The sequence below is a fragment of the Pongo abelii genome, chromosome 21 (assembly GCF_028885655.2).
Source record: "Pongo abelii isolate AG06213 chromosome 21, NHGRI_mPonAbe1-v2.0_pri, whole genome shotgun sequence".
Classification (NCBI taxonomy): Eukaryota; Metazoa; Chordata; class Mammalia; order Primates; family Hominidae; genus Pongo; species Pongo abelii.
This window is the reverse complement of record NC_072006.2, coordinates 60,365,749-60,377,087: the sequence shown is the minus strand read 5'-3', so window position 1 is coordinate 60,377,087 and position 11,339 is coordinate 60,365,749. Positions and strand designations below refer to the sequence as shown.

The following is an 11,339-nucleotide window of genomic DNA, read 5'->3' as shown; positions in this document are numbered from 1 at the left end:
AAAATCATAAAGTCAAAACACCTGATACTGGCCCCACTGGAGCAGAATCTGAAGGCCCCTTGGCACCTAGTATTAACACTTTAGTTGAGAGATTATAGGGAGGTGAGGGTCAGGGGATTCCTCGTAGTGTCTTCAATTTTAACAGTTGGAGCTGGTGCTTATAGCTCAATGCCCGGCCCTTCTGAAGGAAGGGGAAAAGGCTGGAGACGAGGTTCACCTTGTATTGTGGAGGGCTGGAATGCCACGCTCATAAGGGCGTCCTACACTCAGGAAGGAATGGGAGCCTTCCATCCCAAGGACCTCCCTCAATAAACATCCCTTCCATTCATAACTAGCCAATGCAATTTTAGGAGCTCCGAATGCCTGGAGGGGATACTGTTTTGATTAAAGATACCATACGGTGTCTGCCCTCTGGCAGCTGGAAGTGTAGAAGAAATTGGGGAAGGGGCGCCATGACCCCACAGCATCGCAGAATTGGAAAGCTGGCGGGATGGGGGTGGGGAGGACCTTAGTTAACGCCGCGCCCCCCTCTCAGAGAGGGTGAGTGACTCGGCCAAGTTCACGCAGCCGGGTCCAGACAGAGACAAACCTCCCTTCCCCGTGGTAGCTGCAGAAGAGGAAGGGAACTCTTGCAAATCAGAGGCCAAGATGGCAGTGGAGTGGCACAGGGGGCGGGAAGCGCATCCAAAGCGGAGAAAAATGCTGTATTCCTAGGAGTGGGGTTGTCTTTTTTTTTTTTTTTTAATTGTTGTCGGCACGGTTTCGGAGGACTTATTCTTGCTGAGTTAACTCCCTCTCTCACTCTTTTTTTTGGCCATGCCTGGGGAGGATTCGCGGTGTGAGGGGAAGGCGCGCCCCTGCGGCTTCTGAGGCTCATCTTCCCGGAGCGGAAGGAAGGAATCAGGCACCTCCTCCCAGCCGCCCCCACGGGCTCTGGTCCGCCCCAAGGCTTCCCTGAGCTCGCCAGGCCCCAGGGCTGTGTGGGGCGGGCTCCCGGCCAGGCGCGGTCGGGACGCCCGCCGGTCCCCAGGTTCGGGGCAGCGCGCAGCGCGAGTCCGCGGCGGCTTATCCATCTTCGCGATCCGGCCTGGCAGCGCCGCGCTCCGCTCGAAGGGCACTCGGCGGCAGAGTCCCGCGCTGGGGAGGGGCGAGGGGACCCGCCGCCCCCTCTGCGGACTCAGATCGAGCAGGAGAGAGTGGGCGCCGAGCTGGGGCGAGCGCAGGGCCGTGGGCTCCTCTCTGGGCACACATCCTTTACGCCACGGGCTTTCAGGGGCTGAGGAGCCTCGAACCTTGCCAATCATCAGTGCTGTGCACCCCGCTTGCTTTGGGGTCCGTTAAACGTCAGGAGAGAGCTGCTCAGATGGGGTCACCAGACGCCTTCTCCCCCTTTTCCCGGAGCCCGCGGGTTGCGCGATAAGCCAAACCCAGCCGGACGCTGCGCTCCTATAAATAGAGCGCGTGTGCCCGCTTCGCGCTCTCCGGGCTGCGCGAGGAACGAGAAAGTTGTGCGCAGGGACTGGGGGCGGGAGGCCAGGCAGGAGAGGACCCCGCCGGACCAGCCGCCCTGCACGCTGCGCCCCGCGCGCTGGACCTGATCCTGCGAATCTGCGCTTTTGGTGCGAGGGACCCAGCTAGCTGCTGCCTCCCTCCCTACCTCTGGGTGACACCAGGTTTGGGGGATTTTTTTGACCAAGCGAAAGTGGGAGTCGCTGGCGTCCCGGCCATGAACACAGCCTCGCGTTCTTCTCAGCCTGGGAAGGACCTTCTGCCTCTGTAACTCGTCCTTGCCGCAAGCCAGACAGGACTGGCACCCTCGCCGCTGGGCACCCGCCACCCTTGCGGCGTCTCTTTGAGTCCCCTCTTTTTGTTCCTGCTCCGTGGTTTAGCTGGTGGTGCTTGAGTTTGGGGTGAGAATTTATTATTATTATTTTTTGCTTTAAGGTGTGAATGTGAGGGTTTGATGACTTTTAGATGTCTAGGAACAAGAGTGGGTGCAGGGGCCCCAGGCAGGGCTGATTCTTGGGCGGAGGAGGGTAGGGTAAAGGGTTCTGCATGAGCTCCTTAAAGGACAAAGGTAACAGAGCCAGCGAGAGAGCTCGAGGGGAGACTTTGACTTCAAGCCGCAGAATTGGTGGAAGTGTGCGCGCCGCCGCCGCCGTCGCTCCTGCAGCGCTGTCGACCTAGCCGCTAGCATCTTCCCGAGCACCGGGATCCCGGGGTAGGAGGCGACGCGGGCGAGCACCAGCGCCAGCCGACTGCGGCTGCCCACGCGGCTCACCATGGGCTCCGGGCGCCGGGCGCTGTCCGCGGTGCCGGCGGTGCTGCTGGTCCTCACGCTGCCGGGGCTGCCTGTCTGGGCACAGAACGACACGGAGCCCATCGTGCTGGAGGGCAAGTGTCTGGTGGTGTGCGACTCGAACCCGGCCACGGACTCCAAGGGCTCTTCTTCCTCCCCGCTGGGGATATCGGTCCGGGCGGCCAACTCCAAGGTCGCCTTCTCGGCGGTGCGGAGCACCAACCACGAGCCATCCGAGATGAGCAACAAGACGCGCATCATTTACTTCGATCAGGTCAGACCCGGGGGGACGCGAGCACCTAGGGGGCGGGCGGTCTCCAGGCACCTCAGCACGAGGCTGCCTGCCCAGGCTAAGCTGGTCCGATTGGGAAATGGGGAATCATGTAAAGCACTCGCCTTCCCAAATATGCCTGGGTCTGAAACTTCTACCTTCTCTCTTCCCACCCCTCTCAGCAGCCCCGGCTCCCATTCCTTCCGGGCTCCTAAAAGAGGCTGCTGCGGCGGCGGGGGAGAGGCTTGGGAGCCCAGAGCCGGGCAGCGAGAGCTCAGGGCAAGTTTCGAGCAACAGGTCGGCGGGAGCCGAAGGGCACCTGGTCCCTGGACGTCGTGATCTCTTGGCCAGATCTTGGTCCCCTGGCTCAGACTCCTCTGCGGGTGCCGCTGAGGCTGCTCCCTGGGTACCTTTGCGGAACAGGATAAATGTTTGATTTGTTTCTCCCAGGTAGAGAAGCTTCTCTCCCAAGAGAGTCCCGGGCTTCCACACTCTGCAGAGATCGGGCAGGTGGCCGCGGGGGGCGGGGGCAGAGCCGGGGGTCAGATCTCGCCTGCAGTTTCCACTGTTCGCGTGCCAGGCGCCGCTGCCACTGCCGCTGCCTCGGAGTAGGCAGCAAGCCCTTCTCTGGTACTTAGAGAAAAGTTGCGGAGGAGGGGAGGAAAAGGAATTTGGCAACTGCGCTGAGCTCCCGTAGGAAAGCGCTTGGGAGCCAGTTCTGTCTTCCCGGGCTCATGTCCTTTCAGAGAATTGCAAATAGCTGGGGAAAGACAGACTTTGAGGTTGATGAGAGTAGGGGAAGAACTGATGGAAGCTGTAGCTGCTGTTCAGCGACCTGGTCCTCCGTGTTTGGAATGATGAGAAACCCCAGGATATCAGCTTACCTTTAGCAAGGTGTCTTAAGGGAGAAAACTGTCCTCAGAGTTTTAATTTCAGCCCCAACAGTATCCAGAGTCTTTTTAAATTCCAAATTCACACTTCACAGTTGTATGCAAAGCTACAATGTGCAGGGGGCACAGGTTAAGTGGTGTTGCAGGATGTGCCAGGGAAAGCACGAGGTGACATCTGTATTCCTTCCTTAATTTTTCCTAACTAATGCACTCTCCAGCTGGCCAAAGACAGAGAATGCCTCTCTAGGGGCTTAATATTTGATAGCCATAATTTTTAAAGAATTAAGTAGCCCCATTTGGGGTTTTGGTGCAGTATTTTCCATCTTGATGGAAATAAAGTCTCGCACCACCCCTAGTTTGTATTTCAACGCTTTAATTAAATGTTGGAATACTGTGGGCATTGCACGATCCTCTATACAGGGTGTTCTTTTCAATGACCTTTCCATCAATTAGAAGAGGAAAAGGGTTTGTTCTTCTGTTCAGTGAGCCCTGCATCTTAGAGACAAGAAGACACATTTGGTTATAAATCTCAATGTACCTGGATGCTCCAATTATGGTGTAGAGTCAACATCCAGTTTTATACGTAGCCAACACTAATCAGCTATTTTCATTATTGCTAATGAATTATGCTACTTGTATCTGAATCAGGAAGTCACCACTAAGCACCTCAAATTATTTTACTTGTGCTTGAAAAATTTCTTTGTAAAGCCTCTGCTGGGGATTATTGCACAGCTGGTGACTTGTGGAAAGAGCATCAATCAGGTTACAAAAAAAATCTGATGCTTACTTGGAAGAAGGCGAAATCTCAGAATGAAATTACACACATACATGTGTTTTAAGTTAGGTGTTGAGCCTGATACATCTGCTTGACTGTCACTACATTCTGGTATGTTGCCCAGAGGTAATAGTACGTTTTTAGGGAATTATGCAAGAGGCTTGCAAGTGTGTTAATATTGGCAAGAATGCAGTGTTTGAAAGAGATATTAGCAGATTGCCATTGATATATGAGAAGTATATCTTTTTAGGGACCTCTTATTATTTTTGAATGCCACTTACAGGTGTATTTCTTGGAAAGAAATGGAACAAACCCTGGTTATTTTAACATCCATCCTCGATCCCAATCCCTCTTTCTCATAGAAAGAGACTTACCCATGTGACATTGCAAATTTAGCTTAAGAGGTCACTTATTAAAATTTAGAGTTAATTTTATAACCAATAGAACTAGGCTGAATATTTTGGAATACAAAATGCATTATTGCTTTCTTGGGAAACAGTGTCTAATTTCACTTTTGAACCTTGAACTTCAAATAGAGAGCAGGTGATTGGTAGGAGGTTAATGGACAGCTCTGGGAGGAACAGGGAAAGCCACCTATTTCATAGTTTATCCTTCTTTATGTTCTCCTCTTTGGCAGCCCACAAGGGCTGACTCATTGCCACATTATTATAATTAAGGCCTAGCTGGCACAGGAATAAAAAAAAAGATGGTAACAGATCTTAGGAGAGGGGTGGTGGTGGCTCAGAGAAGGGCCAGGCATTCAGATCACTTTGTGCACCAACTGTTCAGTATCAAGGATTATGTCACATGGTGGAGGGGGTACCCATGCCTCTGTGGTTTGTCCAGGGATGCTGCGGAGAGCTCACAGATGCTGATTGGCTGGCTTGGAAACGTCACCTCTGGACATTGCAAAGGCTTGTAGAAGGTGGGAATGTAAACACATAGCAGGTGCCTTTTATCCGACTCTCAAGGTAAAGCTAATATTTATAAGTCCTCAAACGTTAGCTAGATGTTTCCAGAGCCATTGGGCCTTGCTGGAAATTGAGACATGAATACAAAGCAGTTACTTTATTTATTCTTATATCATTTAAAAGACAGAAGAACCTTCCAATATTCAAGTCAATTTTCCAAATCAGTTAAGAGGAAAGATATAGAACTAGATGTTTTATTTTCTATGATTTCTTAAGCTAGTTGCCAAGAATGAATGAATGAACAAAAGAAAAAAGGAAAGAAAGAGGAAGGAAGGAAGGAATGAAGGAAGGAGGGAAAGAAGGAAGAGAAGAGGAAGAGAGTGAGAGGAAGAAAATTCATTTTAGTTACAGAAGAAAATATAATAACTTATTGTTATTTATTATTTTTATTTGTAGATCCTGGTGAATGTGGGTAATTTTTTCACATTGGAGTCTGTCTTTGTAGCACCAAGAAAAGGAATTTACAGTTTCAGTTTTCACGTGATTAAAGTCTACCAGAGCCAAACTATCCAGGTGTGTGTTTTGACCCCTTCCATCCATACTCCCAACCAACTGTGCTTATCTTTAGTGGATTATGTATTTAAGTATTTATCCAAAGTTGTGTTTCCACAATAGAAATAAACAGCCATCTTTATCGTTTATTTTAAAACACTCAATTTCTAATTTTTTTCCTTTTTGACATCCATTAAGATGTGACAAAAAGCATATAGAAAAATAAACAATTGAAGTTATTACCTTAATAACAATCAAACATTTTTTAAAAATCCATGGTTTAGTAAAAATTCAGTGACACAAATCTCTTTGTAAGATCATGCTTTCATTTAATGCACATACAAAAATTACTTGAACTCGTAAGAAAAATACTTGTAAGACTAGTAGAGCTTTACAAGTGCATACTATATAAATAAAACACATTTGCTATTTTTTAAAACTATGAGATACAGCTAATCAGTAAGAATAAGTCTATGAAGGAGCAACTATTCAAAATACATTTTTAAAAAAGGGTGTTCTATGCGTATGCTTGAGTTTATCCTCAGTTACTCTGATGCTAGTGAATTCTTACCAACTGCAGTTCCACAGTTAATATATTTTGTGTTCTGCTTTCTAAGACAATGGGCTTGACCTTACACTCAAAAGCAACAGTGGAGCTAGTTCCGACAATATTCCGGTATGCTAATACTAAATGACACAAATATATGTGCATGGAATTCTAGGATAACCTTTTATCTTATGCTCAATATTTATCTTATCCATTATGTCAATATGAATGATAGATTACACACTTATCTATTAATACTTTTACATGTCCTAGTAAATGGATAAATGGATCAGCCTCAGATTTAATTTATTCCATATGACTTTTAACCTAAAAAAAATCTAGAAAACAAACTTACTTCCATGGAAAAGCTTTTCCGCACCTCCAATATTTAGAAATGTATGCAATGCTTGACACAGTGTAATCAAAATTGTAGAATAGAAAATAGTTAATACAGTTTTGAGTTCATTCTAATTATCTATCACTAAAATCTAAAATCTAAATCTAAAATCACTAAAATCGCTAAAATCAGTGATAGTGGTGATTATTATTTTTTATTTTTTGGTTTTTCTCTGAGATAGGGTCTCACTCTTTCACCCAGGCTGGAATGCAGTGGCACAACCATAGCTCATTTCAACCTCAAACCCCTGAGTTCAAGCAATCCTCCTGCCTCAGCCTTTTGAGAAGCTAGGACTATAGGTACATGTGACCAACCAGGCTAATTTTTAAATTTGTTGTTTTGTTTGTTTTAGAGATGAGGTACTGCCATATTGCCCATGCTGGCCTTGAACTCCTAGCTTCAAGTGATCCTCCTGCCTTGGTCTCCCAAAGTGTTGTAATTACAGGCATGAGCCACTATGCCTGGCCTGATGATTGTTTTTAATGCTTATTTCCTATCAGGGAAAATAGAAAAAGAAATAAACACACACAGACACACATATACACACACTTCATTATTTCAATTGATTTTCAGTAGTATGTTTGTTACAGCTGCACAAAAACTCGCAAGGATATTGGTAGGATTGGGTTGTATCTGGGTCTCCTAGGTCAGTGGGCAGAGGGTCTCTTTTACGAACGTACTGGGAAGCTACAAGCCTGCTTTATTTCCAAAAGATTATTGTTGGGTGGAAGAGGTAAGCAAAGCAGTAAGCTTAATTTATGTGCTGAAGGGAAGCTAGTTTTCACATGGCTAAGTTGCTCTCCATAGATGTTATTCTTTTGTAGGAATTTAAGGAAATTCCAATGAGAAAAAAAAATTAAAAAAATCAGTTCAGCAGACATGCAAAGTATGGCCCCCACAATTGGCTAATTTGAAAGGAAGGGAATATATTTCCTGAACATCAGGTATTTTACTGGGTCTGTCATCTTAGACATTATTTATTCTCCCCAGTAGATGTTTTGACTTTAAAGAGAACTTTTCAGTTATTATTATTTTTCTTCTTCTAGGTTAACTTGATGTTAAATGGAAAACCAGTAATATCTGCCTTTGCGGGGGACAAAGATGTTACTCGTGAAGCTGCCACGAATGGTGTCCTACTCTACCTAGATAAAGAGGATAAAGTTTACCTAAAACTGGAGAAAGGTAATTTGGTTGGAGGCTGGCAGTATTCCACGTTTTCTGGCTTTCTGGTGTTCCCCCTATAGGATTCAATTTCTCCGTGATGTTTATCCAGGTGAGGGATGACCCACTCCTGAGTTATTGGAAGATCTTTTTTTCATCATTGGATTGATGTCTTTTATTGGTTTCTCATGGGTGGATATGGATTCTAAGGATTCTAGCCTGTCCGAACCAATACAAAATTTCACAGATTATTTGTGTGTGTCTGTTTCAGTATATTTGGATTGGGACTCTAAGCAGATAATACCTGTGCTTAAATGTAACAGTCAAAAGCTGTCTGCAAGATTTATTCTGAATTTCATTTCCTGGGATTACTGAATTCGTTACAGATGTGGAAATTTATTTGTTTAGTTTTAAAAGACTAGCAACCGGGTCTAAGCATCAGAAAACTCTAAAGTTCTGACTTCAATCAACGGTTAGTGTGATACTGCCAAAGAACTGTATACTGTGTTAATATATTGATTATATTTCTTTTTATTCCTTTGGAATTAGTTTGTTTGGTTCTTGTAAAAAACTTGGATTGTTTTTTTCAGTAACTGGTATTATGTTTTCTCTTAAAATAAGGTAATGAATGGCTTGCCCACAAATTTACCTTGACTATGATATCATCAACATGACTTCTCTCAAAAAAAAAGAATGCTTCATAGTTGTATTTTAATTGTATATGTGAAAGAGTCATATTTTCCAAGTTATATTTTCTAAGAAGAAGAATAGATCATAAATCTGACAAGGAAAAACTTGCTTACCCGAAATCTAAGTGCTCAATCCCTGAGCCTCGGCAAAACAGCTCCCCTCCGAGGGAAATCTTATACTTTATTGCTCAACTTTAATTAAAATGATTGATAATAACCACTTTATTAAAAACCTAAGGTTTTTTTTTTCCGTAGACATGACCACTTTATTAACTGGTGGTAGGATGCTGTTGTTTCTAATTATACCTATTTTTCAAGCCTTCTGTTGTATTTGAAGTATCATCTGGTTTTGCCTTAATTCTTTAAATTGTATATATTTATCTGTTTAGCTAATATTAAATTCAAATATCCCATATCTAAATTTAGTGCAATATCTTATTTTGTCTTTTGTATAGGTCATATGAATTCATAAATTATTTATGTCTGTTATAGAATAAAGATTAATATATGTTAGTTGAATTGTTTTTTTTCTGTTTTGGAAATATGTATTCTACATTATTTATTTCCTCTTACTTTGTCTCTTCCTAATCCTTTCTTCCTTCTTTGCTCCTTTTTTCTTTCTTTCTTTCTTCCTTCTTCCCTTCCTTTCATCCTTTCATCCTCTTATTTCTTTTTTCCTGAAGTTTAAGAAAAGCTTTCTGAATTTTCAGGTAATGTCCTCTGAGCTGATATAGGAAATCTTTACTGTGTTTAATTTGTCCAAATGTAGGAATTGCAAGCTTGTCAAAAGAGAATCAATGAACTTAGTAAACTCTTCTTTCTGAAGGGCTGATTGTTAAAAAGTTAAGTTTAAAAGATCCCCTAAAATATCAGGAGGACGCTCAATGTATGAATGAGTGGTGATGAGTTTAAAGACCAATATTTTCATACTGAAGACTTTGAGGAAAAGTTCTGCCCTTTTTTCAACACTAAAAGACAAACAGAGGATCGCAGCCCTCTTAGGAGGAATTATTAGTACACCTGCCTTGTTTGGAGATTTGGCTCAATTTCCTGTTCTTCAGTCCATTAGAACAATTTTTGGGGGGTGGGGCAGGGGGCTTTTGTACTTAGTGGCAACAAGCAAGCTGTTACAGGGAGACACATGCAGGCATGTCTTCCAGGATAATTGTGTTAATTGTCAAGTCAAAATATTCATTAATCACCAGGAAGACTCCTCTTTCTCTGAAAAAAATTATCTGCAGATGCTGGCAATGGATCCTCAATGTTTTGCTTGGCAAGTTGTCTTCTGCTGGCTTCCTGTCAAAAACCTTTCCTCCTGTGTGATTTTATAATGTAAAAAAAAAGTATCGTGCAGAGAGACTAAATAAAAGGGGCATTTTCTAAATGTGAGTGGAATTCTCTTTAAATGGACCTGCTCTAACGTAGACTTCCACCGGGTTCTCTGTGTGCAGAATTTGTATGTATGCATTGCAACAGGTGAATCCTACTTGAGTAAATACAGTTGGCCCTCCATGTCTGCAGGTTCTGCATCTGAGATTCAACCAGCTGAATATCAAAAACATTTGGGGGGAAAAAAAACAAATAAAAACAATAAAATAACAGTAAAAATAATACAAATAAAAACCAACATAATATAACAACTATTTACACAGCAGTACATTGTATTAGGCATTATAAGTAATCTAGAGATGATTTAAAGTATAATTTATGTAGATTATATGCACATAATACTATGCCATTTTATATAAGGGACTTAAGTATCTGCAGATTTTGGTGACCTCAGGGGGTTCTGGAACGAATTCCCCACAAGTACCAAGGGATGACTGTAGACTATCAGTCATTGTTTTGGCAAAATGGCCCAAAAGCATTGAAATTACCAATAGAAACCTATGATGAGAGAGAGAAAGTTAGGTGATTATCAAAATAGATCAATATAGAAATGTTTTTATAAACATGATTGTGGCCGTCCTTTGGGGCTTGCTCTTTTTTAATTGATTTTTTTCTGAACATAAAAGAAAACTGGCAAAGGGCTTGACTCTAATTTCTAAGCTTTAGTGTACATATTTTTAAACACAAAATCCATTTGAAACTTTCAAGGAACTCCAGTTGAAAAGGCAGTGGGGCTGTGGCTATAAAATGTGGAAGGAAACGAGCCTTAGAGTGTCCCCAGGTGGAGAGATGAAGTGAGAATGAGATCCTGAGATACACACTCTAAGCTGGTTCTAGAAAGTGAGAGCCGCCACTGAACATAGTGGCTGGAAAAGATAAGACTGAGGGAGAGAATAAAAGCTACAAGGGCCGGGCGCGGTGGCTCACACCTGTAATCCCAGCACTTTGAGAGGCCGAGGCAGGCGGATCGTGGGGTCAGGAGTTCGAGACCATCCTGGCTAACATGGTGAAACCCCGCCTCTACTAAAAATACAAAAAATTAGCCAGGTGTGGTGGCGGGCGCCTGTAGTCCCAGCTACTCGGGAGGCTGAGCCAGGAGAATGGCGTGAACCCAGGAGGCGGAGCTTGCAGTGAGCCGAGATTGCGCCACTGTACTCCAGCCTGGGTGACAGAGCGAAACTCTGTCTCAGAAAAAAAAAAAAAAGCTACAAGGCACAGAAGGATTTGGCCAGGAAGCATGGATTTTGGACAGACATAAGATGGAATCCTACAATATTTATTTGCCAGCTCTGTGACCTTGGGCAGGTTCCTTCATCTCTCTGAGCTTTAGTTACTTCATTTGTAAACAGCAGGTAGTTGGTTGTTACCATGAAATAAGACATGTGAAGGGCACACAGTAGGAGCTCAACTAAGGGCCTACTGTGATTACTAAAATTTAGAGGTCTCATATGGGCCAAG

General features: G+C 44.0%; 1 protein-coding gene across 1 annotated transcript; it reads left to right on the top strand.

The window, feature by feature from the left end:
* The first annotated feature begins 935 nt into the window (after window positions 1-935).
* On the top strand, window positions 936-10,030 carry CBLN4 (cerebellin 4 precursor). Its single transcript, XM_002830441.3, has 3 exons — window positions 936-2,573; window positions 5,603-5,719; window positions 7,689-10,030. Exons 1-3 carry the CDS (start codon window positions 2,283-2,285, stop codon window positions 7,884-7,886), a joined length of 606 nt encoding a protein of 201 aa, XP_002830487.1. The 5' UTR covers window positions 936-2,282; the 3' UTR covers window positions 7,887-10,030.
* Window positions 10,031-11,339: the final 1,309 nt, after the last annotated feature.

Coding starts and splice junctions, on each gene's coding strand:
- CBLN4 (XM_002830441.3), top strand. CDS start 2,283: ATGGGCTCCGGGCGCCGGGCGCTGTCCGCGGTGCCGGCGGTGCTGCTG. Junction 2,574..5,602: donor GCATCATTTACTTCGATCAG/GTCAGACCCGGG, acceptor TTTTATTTGTAG/ATCCTGGTGAATGTGGGTAA. Junction 5,720..7,688: donor ACCAGAGCCAAACTATCCAG/GTGTGTGTTTTG, acceptor TTCTTCTTCTAG/GTTAACTTGATGTTAAATGG.